Source organism: Triturus cristatus, chromosome 4_2, assembly GCF_964204655.1.
Source record: "Triturus cristatus chromosome 4_2, aTriCri1.1, whole genome shotgun sequence".
Classification (NCBI taxonomy): Eukaryota; Metazoa; Chordata; class Amphibia; order Caudata; family Salamandridae; genus Triturus; species Triturus cristatus.
The window spans coordinates 321,456,748-321,472,546 of NC_140586.1; the positions used below are offsets into that span (position 1 = coordinate 321,456,748).

General features: G+C 38.7%; 1 protein-coding gene across 2 annotated transcripts in view; it reads left to right on the forward strand.

Moving 5' to 3' along the window:
• PDC (phosducin) overlaps positions 1-15,799 on the forward strand; it is a 134,026-nt gene that overhangs the window by 96,180 nt on the left and 22,047 nt on the right. For both annotated transcript variants that reach the window (XM_085601664.1, XM_085601663.1), the window contains exon 3: positions 11,015-11,175. In XM_085601664.1, the coding sequence (XP_085457790.1) occupies positions 11,015-11,175 (161 nt within the window). The remainder of the gene's footprint in view (positions 1-11,014; positions 11,176-15,799) is intronic.

Here is a 15,799-nt window from a genome sequence, read left to right on the forward strand (position 1 = left end):
AACTAAACCTCTAGGAGTTGACCTGACACTAGAAAAGGTAGCTTGAGATTGCTGGATTGATCAAGTCCCAGGCCTCAGAAATATATTAGAACCATGATAGTGGAATAGTGGAATTTCCCGACAATACAAAAGTGCATTTTGTTTTCAATGAATCTTCACTGACTCCTGCTGGAGAGTGAGAAATTGAATGGCAGTGTCTTTAGGGTTCAATCATTGCAGAAGGTTCCCCAGAATTCTAATTCACAGTTTTAAGGATGTGCTTGTTTGTATTATATGATTGAGTGAAAAGGATATGATCTTGAGAGAATGTTTTATTGTCAGTCATAAATATAAACCCAGAATTTGCATTACCCAAATGTGAGTTTTCTTTTGAGGAGCCAGATGAGCATCCCCACAACTGAGGTTGCAAGCTTTAGAGGTGGATGGAGATTTTCGCTAATAAAAGGGCTGTGTTGCTCTACACCACTGTATGAAAAGAACATTAAGGGCCTGATTTAGATCTTGTCAGACGGCTTACTCCGTAGGATATTATTGAACATATATTTCCACAGACCGGATATCTGTCACTTTCGTGACAGAGTAAACCGTCTGCTGAAATCTAAATCAGGCCTTAGGAGAGGTAAGTGAAAGCTGTCAAAAGTCAGGCATACATATGGGGAGGTCATGGACTCTCAGAGTGCAGCAGAGCTTGTCTCTAGCAGGCATGGTGCAGGGCTTACAAGAGGAGTACCACCAGTACAGACGGGACCTGGCGGTTCAGGCTGGATTGTTCCAATTGGAGTAGGACTGAGTCGTATAACATGATGATGACTCTTGTCTGGATGGATTGGAATGTGGACCTGAATAATTACTAGATTATATAAAGCATTCACCCCATCACATTTTTGTTTACCTTTTTAACCCTTGTCCTACATTTGATAGACAGAATAGATAGATGATTTCAGAGTCCCGGAAAAGGAATTCAGAGAGAATTGCGAGTGGAAGGAGGAGAAAATTGAATGATGAGGTGGGATGTATGCAGGGGGAATCCTTTTAAATCTAACTTCTTTGGCAGAAAGGATAGCCTGTGAAACGTTTGTGATTGCACCATACTGAGAATAGATACTTTTTAAAATACATCCACAAAACAAAAGGCCACATGGATAAAGAGGACCAGTCGTTGGACCATGAAATGGTTACGTTGCCATTGTAAAAACTGAATTGGCATGTACATTTGATACTTCAAATATAATTTAAGTTTGGCTGTTCCCTAACAATGAAAAAGGGCTAGTGGATTCAGAAACTACAAGTAACATTGACACTAGACTTGTATAGAAAATACATTTGGATGAAAATAATTACTTAATCATGGAGTTTATACGGTGGTTAATCTGATGACTTGGGTAGTGACATATCATACTGAAAAACCAGAAATTAAAAATCCATGTCATTAAAAGAAAACTCAGATGGATGTAATTGATGTACCAATATTTAATGTAATATTGTACCTGGTCCTACCATACATTGAAAAATATGTTTTATGATGTGTAATTCCAAGTAATGTCTAAATACATAGATTTTAGCTAAAAAAAAATGGGTGTTCTTTCCTAACATTTTGTATGGTGTTTGTCTGGCACAAAACAATGAATAACATTGTTAGACACACCAGAGATAATAAAGCATGTTGGAGTTGCAGAAGTGGCAATTTATGGGTTATTATCAAGAATCTACCAATGCGTTTAATCCCAAGGGGACAAATAGTTGGAGCCACATTTCCTTTATGATTGTTTAACTCAATTGGTATCTTGAAAAGAAATTCCTTGTGGCGAAGTCTGTGTGCTAACAATGAATTAACAAGAGGTCCTAACGACGCATTTGAAACCAAGTACATAGGAAAAATTTATGCATCAGTTATCTTCACTTGTTAGGGTCTTATTCTTCTGTCTAGCTATGTAAAATGGTAGACTGAATGAAATAAACATTAAGATGTTTACTCTGTGTCATTGATTAGAAAATGAGTGCCTTAGGTCCAAGGTGTTCCATATTTGAAAAACTGAATCTATGATAGTTTGTGATATGGTTTGTAGAAAAATAAAAAATAAACTCCATTTATGTTTTTTTTAAATTCTTTATTTATGCATTTTACCGTTGTCATATACAATGCGCAAGTACAAAAACTGAAAGGACTATTAAACCCATCTCTTTTCTGTGCCAACATCCTGTTACAGATCTATTACCCCTGCCCATTGATGTGTGATCCCCTCCCATCGAAAGCTGTATATATGGCTGTTTAACACCTTCTCAATATAATGTCCAGCCATTGTATGTCATTGCCTTTCATTGTTTTATGGATGATTTATTGTAGGAAATGTTGAGTGTTTCATAAGGCAGTTAAAGACTGGATAAGCCAAAAGATGTCAGAAATATTCAAAGCCTCTTAAGATATGGTCATTTTAATCAAGGCCAAGCATTGTGGATAGTCCCCATGCCTAGACTGATTCAAAACATATATTGGTTCTTTTTACACAAAAATACAATCGGTAGTAGCAAATGGTATTGTTCTTACACAGGGTGGAAGTTTCATCAAAGTAATCCCTTCCATTGGGATGGCAGAGTGGACCATTCCTCACTCTTTAATCTGTTTCTGTCTGGCTCCTAGGAAACACTAGGCTGAAATGTCTCCGCTGGGCAAGAGGGTTGTATAGTTCCAAACCTTAAGAGGGTTGGTTTCACTGGGACACTTTCCCAAAGGTTGGATGGGATGCCTTTGGACCCCACAAGCTAGTGGCACTCAGACTTGTTGGTGCCATCCTTTGTACACTACCTACATCTGGCCTACATGAAAACTGTATATGCCCTCAAAGAACAGGTTCTATAATACCAAATCATTTTATGGATCTGGTATTGTGACTCTTTTGGGGAAATTAGCTCCTATTACTGGTGATTGGTGGGAATTCCCATTTGAAGGGGTTCCCCACCACTAGGAGAGCCCACCAGTTACCACAGCTCCTGCTGCATTGAGTGAAGCATTCCATCTGGCAGTATCATCTCCTATTGCAGGTGAATGAGAACCCTGCTTTTTGTGTGATGTAACATTGTTATAGAAAATATTCTTTGCATTGTCAGATTTACAGAAACCAGGCAATTTTAAGAAGTTTTATATTGAAACTGATGCTTCTTCTTTAAAAGTAATAATCACAGATCAATAAAAATGATAATCAATAGTGTCATATGTTTGGAAAACATCACATTTGATTCAGTGTACCTATGCTGTTTTAATAAATTATTGTTTATAGAAACAAACACTATTAAAAAGATTTCTGGAACTCTGAAGCATTTAAAACTGTTATCATGGCACATTTTGATTTGAGAAAGAAGTAAATACTGTGGCCATGAGATTGGAGCTTTGAAGTCTGAGGAAGATTCTTCCTCCTTTCACCTGTAGTTAGTGAAAATTGGAAATACTAAGGGTCTGATTATGATGTCTGGCATCTGGACCACCGCCCGACATAACAGCGGTCTGAAGACCACCCTACATGCAGACGGTCGTTCTGACTACCAAATTATGATCAACGGCGTGCCAGTTAGAAACTGTCCTTTTCCATTGCGGCTTGTGCTATGACCCAGGTAAAGGGCTGCAGCATATGCCGCAATTGAAAAGTATAATATGTGTACATCCATGCACTATGTGCAATGCCCCATGTGGTGCATAGCACACAGTTAATGGCTGTGTGTGGCGGCACTACATGTGCCCCCAGGATCACTTTTCAGTGACCCAAAAAAGGAGGGGGGGCCTGTTCTGGGCCCCCAAATGCCATTTTCGACAGCCTTTCCATGGCGGTGGGACTGCCATGAAAAAGCTGTGGGAAATGATAACCATAATCCCAACAGCTGTGCCTATTCGGCACTGCTGCTATAAAGGGAATATGATTATGAGCGCCATCCCAATGTGATCATAGATCCTGTCGCGGGTGATGGTCTTTCTCCCCTATAGTTTCTATTCCAAATGCCGGCATCATAATTTGGTGGTCGGCCCAAATACCTGACTGTTGGGCGGAACGCCACCGACAAACCGACAGCAAGTTGGTAGTGATCCGTACGGCATTGTAATGATACCCTTAGAAAGGATTGGTGCAGGTCCGTCTGGATGTATGACGTTACAACGCGTGCTGTTACAACACATGCTGTTACAACTAAACTGTTACAATGCAAGTGGATTTACAACGCATGCCATTACAACGCAAGTCTTTACATCGACTTGTGCTAGATGGCGTGCTAACATTAGAAAAGTGTAATTTACTATTCCAACTCCAGTCCACTTAACAGTAGGGAAGGTGTTGGGATAGTAAACTACACTATTTGTAATGTTAGCACGCCATCTAGCGCAAGTCGATGTAAAGACTTGCGTTGTAATGGCATGCGTTGTAAATCCACTTGCGTTGCAACAGTTTCGTTGTAATGGTAGTGTGTTGTAAAAGTTGCGTTGTAAAGGTTGTTCCCCGGTCCGTCTCAGTTTAGGTGTGTTAGAGAGAAGTCCAAAGTTTGAGATGAAAAATATTCTATATTCCAAAATAAGAAGATTTTATTATATCACTTTGTCGAAGTGAAAAGTATTGTGCTATTGCACACCAGCAGTTTCATAATTTGCCCCCACTGCTCATGTTTCAAAAATATGGATGGCTGCATTTTGATCACAATATCACCTGCTATCACAGATGTTATGCACACTACACATTCACTATGTTAACAGGCAAGTTTCCATTTGTATAATGCATTTCTGTCTCATAATCTTCACTCCTCATTATTCAAATTCTCGAGGCAGGGTGCAATGTAGCCTCTCCCGTAGGAGAGCTAACGTAGACAGTTTCAATCTCTAGTGATATTTGGATAGAGGGGGCAAAACCAGAGGGCTACACATGACAATGTTAAGTTACCCAGAGAACATGAGATTATGTATGGAAGATGAAAAGGTTAAAGGAATTAAATGAAAACTGACGGGATATACAGTAGAATATTATGCCTGTGTGTCCAAATAGGTGCCCATTGATCAAATTTTTAAAAAGAAATATGAGATCAAAAGATACAAATAATTCTGGTAAAAGGAATTTAAAAAAAATAAAAGCTGGTACTAAACACCGAGCTAATGAGAAATGAACCCAAATGTATCTTTCGCTGTAAAGATGCTGACCTTCTACTCAGTAAATATAAGCAGAAATTTATCACAGAAATCCTTTATTGTGGAAAAACTAAATGTTATAACACATTAGGTAAGTGCCTATATACTTAAGGGAAAATGGTTTCAAAAGTTGGCAAGGCTGGCTTCTATTGAGAAAGTAACATATTTTTTATAACATGGTAACTCCAAAGAGATTTTAAAAAGCAGGACAAATCTGTGTGTATGAATATATTGTTAAAAAGGTTCTTCTGTACTCTAAAATTGTATATTGAATGTCTGTATTTAACTGCATACCGTCTTATTTGTTTGCGTGTTTTAAAAATAAAAAAAGAGTCTGCGGCATACTTTCCCAAAAGTGTGTGTTGGAATTAGCCTAGAGAGTCTAACACTAGACCTATAAAGTCTAATAAATAGAATTTACTTCAGGACTTATGTTTCTTTATATGATGAAGTAAATACATAAGTAAAACATAAGTAACTTAGAAGACATATAATTCAACTGCTTTCAGAGAGAAAAGTTTTAAAATGCAAATGCACCAAAGCTTTCCCAGCCTAAATATACACCAACTACATTTACTCATGTGTTATGCCAATCATGTGTATGTCCTGGTATGTGCTGATTGTTAGAGATTTCTAGGAGTACTCCTTAATTTTTTTAATATATAACAGCAAACCTATGAGTGTAGATTTAAATTTTTCTGGGAGAACTGGCTCTTGAACATCTACATTTAAGCAGAATGCTTCTTCTGTGCTATTAAGACAACCTCAAGCAGACATCAAAACTAGAATTCAAGAGTTTAATATTTCTTCCACCCTTAGGTGCCCAGTAATACCATTTAAAGTCTAGGAAAGTCGAGCCTCTTATTGCTAAAATAAGTCTTAAAATGTTCTAAGAATCTTGCGATCAAAACTTGATAACTAGAAGGTTAATAGGCATTTCTCAGATGTCATTTACACAAGAGATGAAATTGATGCCAAAGGACTTTAAGGGGTTGCTTTATTAACACATATCATTATTTTCCATGTGTAACTGATAACTGAGAAACAAACTCCTTAGCAACTTTTTTGAATTGTGAAGTTAAGATCTAAATACAGCAATACTACCAGAATAAAACTACGATTTCACTCACAAGAATATGCATAAAAGCTAGATTCTAAGTTTAATTTCACTTTATCTCCAAATAAACAGTGGTACCTGGTTAACTGTATGTACGTTTTATTCATTTTATAATGGTGTTATTTCTGCCACATTTCTAAAGGAATGAATATAAAAATTTAAGTTAAACATTACTGAAGCCTGAGTCAACATTGAGGATTATTTCTGCAAGCAAAGAATTGATCTTCAATGTGAGCATTATCTATTACAGTAATGGCTATGGTGGCACGATCATATAAAAATATGTTGCTCTAGAGAAATATGTGAAATTACTTTAATCGAATAAAGAGTTAGGATCTTTACAGACATTTTAACATCTGGATTCATGAATAGTGAAACCAGATGATATGAACAACATGTAGTCCTTTCTTGTCATGGAGCAAAGCGTTTGATGCATTTTTCGTTAAAAAAAAAGCTGCTGGGAGCCCGTGCAGGTAAGAATGGTAGGGCTGGGTGGGTGGATTTTGACAGTGACAGACGATGTGGGAAAATTGATTATTTATAAAATGTTCCCTCTTGGTCGCCTGTCGAATCCGCCCCAAGCTTGCCCCACCGCTTTTACCGGCACGGGCCACAGCTGCTGGGAGCCTATTACCACCACCAGCATTGTTATTTGGAAGGTTCTTATTAACCCGAGAAGATCTCAGAGCTTATTGTGAGTGACAGTAGTAACTTAGCACGAGTAGTGGTTAATATCTGTCCCTCAAAATTGCTGAAGCATGTGTCAATTATGGTGTGACTGGCCATGCAACCCTGCTGCATTTTAAGGCTTTAAATTAATTTCTTACTATTCTGTTTGGACGAACTAAATTTGTTACCTATATTTTAGATTTTACCTTCATACAGTGTATTATTTTTTGGAAGAGCAGCATTCTCTCCCTTAAATAATTTACATTTAAATTCCAATCATGAGCATTTTTTAAAATGCAGTTGCTTCTATGGGCCTAGTATAGATTTCCGCGGACGGGTTACTTCATGGTGATGGATATCCCGTCTGCCAAAATATACATGCAATAATATCTTATGGGAGTAACCCGTCGTCTGAAATCTAAATCAATCCATATATCTTCGGATCATCTGAGAAGGACTGCATGCAGATTTTTCTATATCAGAGTCATTCTCTTATCTGCTTATCTGCTTAGATTCCTTGGACTTTAAAACCAATTGTGCTTGCTAACACAAAGTCACTCATTTCCCTTTAAAATGAGTTCAGTACATTTAAGTTTGTTAAAAAGGATAAAGAACAGACATCATAGTACCATCAAGACAAAGATCCAAATATGTATCTATGTTTCGGGAATAAATAATATTTGTTTTAATACCATTTCAATGAGGTGTGCATTCCTGGATATAACTAAGAGGATTAGTAAACCATAACAGCTTACTATCACAGACCAAGCATTATTCTTCAGTGCAAGTGATCAGAAACAAAAGTAACATCTGTTAGCTTTAAAGACATAATATACGTACAACACTTTTTCTGCTGCCATTCTTTTTAAATGAGCAGGCCATCTATTAGTCTGAAGAATTTTTTATGTGAATTGTTGAGTTTATCACCCAGCTGCAGTCTCTCTTGTTTGAATTCTTATTTTAAATTTGAGGCATTTTGCTGTTGGCTCATCAGGTACCAACCTTTAGGCTATTTTCATCCAGCATTAAAAATGGTTTAGTAAAAGGCGCAATTTTCTCTTTGAACATGAAATTGTATAGACAAACAGTTATTGGCTGGGGAATCATAGATTGGTTATTACTCGTAAACTGCAACCTTTGCATCCTATGTATTTGTTGATTGAGGGGCCACTTTGTAAGTTTTGGTAATTACTACTTTAGCAGTGGCAGAATATAGATCTTTTTTCCTTCCTTGCAGGTTCCAGAACACACAATCCCTTCCTAAAAGTGCCAACCCCATGAGTCTAAAGAACTTAAACTTAGATTGCCGGGCACATGTTTTTCATTCAACACTCCATTTGCAAGTAAACCGCCTTATCAACTTGTAGTAGTATGGCCTTATCACTTCTGTTGTCTATTCCTCCATGCAAAGCAACTGTACTCAACTTCTTCCACTTGGGCTGCCATTTTGTAAAATCTACTAACCAATTCTATTTAACATACTTTAATTGGCATCAGATCAGCATCAAATGATTTCTTTTAGTTTCTTGGAACTGTTCTATTTCTGGAATTTTGGGGCATCCAAGATTAAGGAAATGTATAATTTACCTCAGCTACATACTACAAACCCTTCACTAAAGAGGTCCAGTATAATTATGCAGTTTAATTGCCTGGGCCCTTTCCACATCAATAGGCATTTGCTGCCTTTACTACAAATGAAACAATTACCAGTTGTCTGGAGTAGAATTTCTGTGTGGGATTTCCACTCACCACAATTATCAGTGGGTTGGTGTTCCTGCACCTGGATTTCCCAAGTATGAAACCTCTAGATTCAGTTTTAAATGCCATAAAATCGTGTATACAAACTCGCTTTGGGAAAGGTTTGCATAGGGGCCCAGGCCCATTCCCTGACCACTGCAAGACCCTCTGCCAAGGGACAAGGAATCATATATGTGCCCCAGCCGCGTGGACAGGCAAAATCATTCCCTTCAGAATCTCACCTTCCCCACCTTCCACCTTCTTTTTTCGCCCCAGGCCGAATTCTGGGTGGTATTCAGTTGTTCATCATTCAGAGGCGGGGTTTTGGCTTGGAATAGAATGGATTATGTGTGTAGATTCCATCATGGTAATATAAATTACAGCTATGCGGTATCTCCACACAGACTTCCTCATTGCAGTGAATCTGAGTCATAATCTACTATCTATTGCATAATTTGCAAATGTAAACAAAAGAAAATGACCAAAAGTTATCAACTCTGCAGATGGGTTCCATGGCAATGCCTTATACTTTTCAAAAGATAAATGGTCACTTTTCAGTTAATAAATGCTCTCTTCAGGCATCTAAATGTGTGACAATATTTCCCAGATGCTGTTAACCTCTCTGACAGAGCTGGCAAAAAAAACGCTGTCTACAGTATAAAACAAATGCCTTAAATAATTCAGTTAGACATCTCAGCATGAGGCTACCTAAGTGAGGTCATCATTTTCTTTAAAAGTATTATTTCATCACTGTATTATCCCATGTGGCCAAAATTCATATAAGGCCACCACCTTGATGCACTAAAGAGTCTAATAAGCAAATGCACTGGAGAGTTCTAAAAACTAAACCTCTGCATTATGAACAATAAGAAAGACACCGGTTTTTCAAATCAAAGAGGGATTTTGGTCTCATTTTAAAAAGCTTGGTAGGACCAAATATGTTTGCTTTATCCAAATGCCCACCTTCTTTACGAGTGGAACATTCTACAGTCTATTGATGAAGTTCCACTGCTGAGTAGTATTACTCCTCCCAATAGATATTATGTGTGGAGTAGTCAATTCAATTCAATTCAAAACAGCTTTATTCGGAGTAAAATATACATCCATAAAAGCATTCTAAAACAAACCATGATTAAGTTGATCCAAAGTACAATATGTACATTTTAAAAATTCAAACAATTTCCATTATTATTTGCAAAGAAACCACATGATCGGTAATCAAGATAAGCGGGGGACGGGTTACAAAAAATGAATTACTACTTTTCTTAAGACCTTATTAAATACAAGTGTTATCGTTGTGTATTTAAAACAATTCTATATACAATATATTAGTCTAGGGAATTATGAAAATCTATGTTTCATATTTACAATCAATCTGATTTCGTATTATTAGTTTTTACAAGAATGTAATGGTTATGTAGTGTGGTAAGCCTTGTGCAACTCAGATGCATAATGTGCAAAAATCGCATATAAATAAAATCACTATAAAATGTAATTTCTACACATATGTTGTGACAGCTCTAATTGTCCTCATCAGTGATTTCGTATAATAATGCGTCTAAATGCGCCAATTCCTTTTGTTTCCTAATTGCACATCCGATAAAGTGTACAACAGTGCACATAGTCTTCATATTATCCAGGCTACATAAATAATTAAAAGCATTTTTGTAATTATACAATCTATTAGCAAGAAAGAGGGGTTTTATAATTGATTTCCTTATATCACTATACAGAGTGCAAAATAATATAAAGTGTAGCGTAGACTGAGGGGTTTTCTCAGTATCAAAGACACAGTTCTATTTATGTATTTATTAATTTAAGAGTTTTATATTGTCCTGCGCATCACAGTTTGGCAACTTCAGATGGCTGAAGGCAAGGAAATGAAGTTAAGCTTGCTTATCGGAAGGGGAAGTTAGCAACTAGTGGGCCAGAGTGAGCTGCTGTGATCAATATTCTTCAGTATGGCACGTATTCCATGTTGATTTTTGAGTCCTTACTTGGCACGCGTGATGACCTCGGAGCAGATCTATGATTTTACCAGTGAACTAAAAAAAGTCACCCACAGGGAGGTCTCACTGCCCGTAGTTGAAACCTAAAGAGTAGGTTTGGAGCTCTGAGCTGTCTACCTAAGAGCTCTGGTAGCGCACGTCAAGCACGCATCGACTGCGATTCTTGTGTTTTCCAGATTGGGTGCCCTGGTACCTAATATGATAATATCATCGATTCTGTTAACAAACTATTCCTCATCATTGCTACCCGAGGTACATGGAAAGAGCACTTGTAATAAATGATATGTTGAACAGGAAGTGACTATTAATGCTGTTTTCTCAATACAGGCCCCAAGGGAGTGATCAAGGACTGGAGAAAGTTTAAGTTGGAGAGCGAAGACCTTCATTCCATCCCTCCCAGCAAGAAAGAGATCCTCAGGCAAATGTCATCTCCATACAAAGCGCAGAGGAAAGAGGAAAAAGACACAAGGGAGAAGCTGAGCCGGAAGGTGAGGACATGTGACCGGGAAGCAAGCACTGTGCTGCATGCACAACAGAAACAGCAGGGTGCAGGGCATTAAGCCAACACGAGAGAAGCTGACATGCAGATAAAGAGCACTCACTGTATTTCAACATTTCTAATACTCATAAACACGTAAAAATAAGCACACTGCTAAGCATTGCCATAACGTCAGCAAGTATCAAAAAGAAACAGAGATTCATGCATGTTGTATTTTTGTTTAGTCCAATTATTTTAGTTTTTGTTGACCTGACCAGGTCTACACATATAAGCAAATACAAATGATAATTAAGGCTCACAGTTTTATGATATTTCTTTTTTATTTGGCATTTGTATTTATACTCATTTGTCATTTTATCTGAATTTATCCACATATTGTGTTCTGTGAAAAATAAAGTTGAGACACGTTTACCATATGTATTTACATGACAAATTACGGGCATGCTGCTTTTTGCAGTAAATTAGGAACAATACGTTTAGTTACAGTTTTGCCAAAGAAAATTAGAGTTTTATTGTTTTCTGTAGCTCTTACGCCCAAAGATATACAAGCACTGTGAACATAAGTGATGACGTAAACATTGTTGGACTAACAGTACTGAAAAGTCATATCCTCAAAATAAGTGCGAGTTAACTCACATGCCACACATCCTGAGAACTTCTTTTTGCAGGTGGGACGGTAGTTATGTCATCATTGTGAGAAACATTTGGTTCATTCAGACCCTCATTAGAGCTCAAGCAAGACAATCCGGAATAATTGTCTTTACATTTCATTAAACCAATAGCCTGAGCTGCAGATTCCGATTTCATTGAAGTCATCTGCGATAGCGCAACTTTCCCCATGCAGTGAATCTGCGCAGGCATTCGCTCGGTGTCTTATTGACGGTAAAGAAAACTTATCAAAAGACCAATTCTTTCATCAGACTGTTTTCTGCCCATATTGATGTGTAAGAAGTAGTTAAAATGGAAAACTAGGAGGCTTATTTATAATAGTATTTAAGCATAATCATTAAACTACACATATAACCTTTTTTACTTACACTTTGCATTAAACATTCCTTTTAAAATAAATCTGTGCAGATAGCTGTCCATGTCTGCAGTTGGCAAAATAAAATGTATGTATGTTTACATTGATATTTATATAGGAGAAACCTAGCTAGAAAGCAAAATAGTGGGCCAGTAAACAATTCATGATCATCTTCAAGACAGGACATTGTACAAGCCAAAACCCCGCCTCTGAATGGGGAACAACTGAATACCACTCAGAATGCTGCCTGGGGCAGAAAAGAAGGTGGAAGGTGGGGAAGGTGAGATTCGGAAGGGAATGATGTTGCCTGTTCAGGCGGCCGGGGCAAATATATGGTTCCTTGTCCCTTGGCAGAGGGTCTTGCGGTGGTCAGGGAATGGGCCTGGGCCCCAATGCAACCCTTTCCCAATGCTAGTGTGTATACACGATTTTATGGCATTTAAAATTGAGTCTAGTGGTTTCACACTTGGAAAATCCAGGTGCAGGAACTTCAACCCACTGATAATTGTGGTGCGTGGGAATATTTAGTGCTCTTTGAAGAAACAAGCCTTAGAGTTCTTTCTGAACTGAATGCGGATAGAGGCTTTTGTTGATGAGGATGTTGTACCAGATCCTTTGTGTATAGATAGAGGTGCCACGCCTGCTAGTGTTTTCTTTCTTGCAGTTCTTCAATTTGGTAATTTTCTGGCTCTTGGTTTGGTGCTGTCAAACTGAGGTGGTCAATTTCAAAGGTCAGGTGTTCAGGAGTTTCATGTTTTAGGGCCTAGTAGGTGACACAGTTGGTCTTGAAGAATATCCAGGTTTGGAAAGGCGGAGCTAATATAGCTTCTTCAGTGGTGGTGCGATGAAGCCGAACTTCTTCAGCAATTGATGAGCTGAGCTGCAATATATAGGATGCTTATAGTGGTGTCAGGAAGGCAGTTAAACAGAGTTTGGCCTACATCAATATGAGAGATCACCAAGACCTTCACTGTCACCCAGCAGTCATTTTGGTCTCTGTTGAGTTAATCTTTTGTTAGGGGCCTGGCATCCAGCTCAGGACTGGAATACCGTAGGTTCTGAAATGATGACTCTGGTCAGTCGATGAGATTGTGAGAGTTAGTTAATGAATTGGTGGATCCCGATGCTGTTGTCGCCATTTATACAGTCAATGAGTTCCATATAAAGATTGAAGTTGATGGAGGTGTATGAACCATTGGGGGACTCCACAGGGAGTTTCTTGGAGCTCGGTATTCCCATCTAGCTGAGTTGATGGTGGTTAATGGGGTTCGAGGTGGACCAATGTCGGGCTGTACCAGAGAAGTCCATGCATGTTTCCTGGGGTTGTATCAATGCTTGCTGTTCAGTTCTGTCAAAAGCTGCATAGATCGAGGCAGCAGTCACTTTGCCATTGATAAGTGGTTTGTTGTTGGTTACTTGAAGAATAAAAGTCTCAGTGTAGCCTGGAACTGGGTTGTTAGTCTTGTAGGAGCTGGTTCTTGGTAATCTGGTTCTGTAGTTGATTGGAGTCTGCTTTCTCGATTAATTTTCCAATGAGATGTGTGTGGGTGATGGCCCTGTGGTTGAAGAGACTACAATGGCCAAGGGTAGATTTCTTAAGCAGGCTTAAGATCTGTCCTTTTTTTAGGAGAAGTTAAGGAAGGGAGTGATATATAGGAACGATGTAGAAATAGGTAGAGCCGTGCATCTCTGATAAAAAGTACATCTAGGTTGTAAAGTGTGATGATGTCAGCAATTTCAGGTGCTTGGACAATTGCTGATTGTGCACTAAGGAGCATACATTGAGGGGTTGGTTTGTGTGGCTGCCTGTGGGGTGAGTGTGCTGCTTTAATGAAAGTTCAAGATTCCTTTTTAGGTCTCGCCTCACCCAGCGCATGCGCTGGTCTGGCGAGACTTATTGAGAGGGCTCCAAAAAGTGCTACCAGGCCAGCCTAGAGCTACAGTGCATGTGGGCGCCCGCGCTTAACCGCGATTACTTTCGCGGCCGCACGGCCGCTTTGATGTTTGATCGCGATCACTTTTGCGGCCGCACGGCCGCTTGGCATAGCCAATAGGTCTCGCTTTTGGGACCTTATAAGTATTTAGTTATGCAACTGTTGCATGGCTAAACACTTATAAGGTCCCAAAGGCGAGACCAATTGGCTATGCCAATGCTTGTTTGAATGGAGATTGAGACAGGAAAGCTCTGATGTTTGCTGATTAGCTGGGTCGGAAAGAGCATGTTGAGGGGCAGCTGCTTGTGGGCTAGTTTGCTACTTGAATTAAGGCTGATTGATTCTTTTTAAATTGGAAGTTCAGGTGCGAAAACTCAAGAGTGTGAAGGCAGGAAGGAGCATGTCAAGGATTGGGCCTGGGGTGCGATTTGAGCATGTCTGCTGCCTAAATAAAGGCAGAGTGGTCAAGGTTAATAGACTCAAGTGTGTGCCGGGCTGGCGAGAACATGTCAAGTATTGGGCGGGGTGGCACAAGTCAGCATCATTCTGCCACCAGTTCAACAGCATAACTGAGCAGGTAACAATATTAAAAATCTACTCCTAAAATTGTTATGACAGCAACAGCGTCACCGTAGGTGAGCCAATAGTTCAATTATTATATTTGCATTTATAGTATTGCATTTAAATTGAATTTATATAGCGCTTATTACCCATGACGAGATGTTGAAGTACTCATTTGCAGGGACAATTTGCAAAGGATTTTGCATGCATGATTGTAATTGCATTAGAAAAGTCACTTGCAATTTCACACACTAACTCCTAGTTTCAGGTTTACAAGTAAAAAGTGCATTGATGATCTGGCAGTATGATGGTTTTTACCCACTCGCAGATAAAGGGTTTTAACGATTTCTAGTTACAAAAGGGTACCCTCGGACACATACACCTGTGGGCATTCACAAGCATTTTGGAGAAGGTTTTCCATCTTGAATACACATTAAGGACTTGAATCCGAAGGAACAAGACATAATGGTGGCTGAAATATCAAAGAGCCTAAGGTATGAATCTTGTTTGGATGTCGCAAACAGCCCGATTCTCAGAATTGGGCAGTTTGCTGCCACAAAAACTCATTTTTGAATGTACAAAAGACAAATTGTGATTCAGTAACTTATTACCAAATCGCAATTTGGGTTTGTGGTTGGGTATTTGAAAGGGCTGTTTTTAGGGGGTTCCTTCCAAATACCGATTTGCAGTGGTATGTATTCATGTTTTACAACTGAATTTTGGTTCCAACACATATATTTTTTACTGCCACCTCAAAGAAGTTGGTAACCATTTGCAAATGCGAAGGAGTCTCCAAGGGACCCCTTCCCCTTTGAGAATGTTAAAAAAAACTTTTTTAAGACCAAACAGTGGTCCCGTGACCTTTACCTACTCCTAAAAAATTAGACAAAAAAGTTTCATTGTTCATTTTAAACGCCTCCAGTTTTCCAATAAGGAAAATGGGCTGCATCTTAAAGAAAAAAAAATTGCTTTATTAAAAAGCAGTTACAGCCATGGTGGTCTGCTGACCCCAGCAGACCACCATCCCTGTGATTCCTAATGGGTCACAAACTGCAACCTATCTCATTAATATTCCTGAGGCATATTGAAACTCA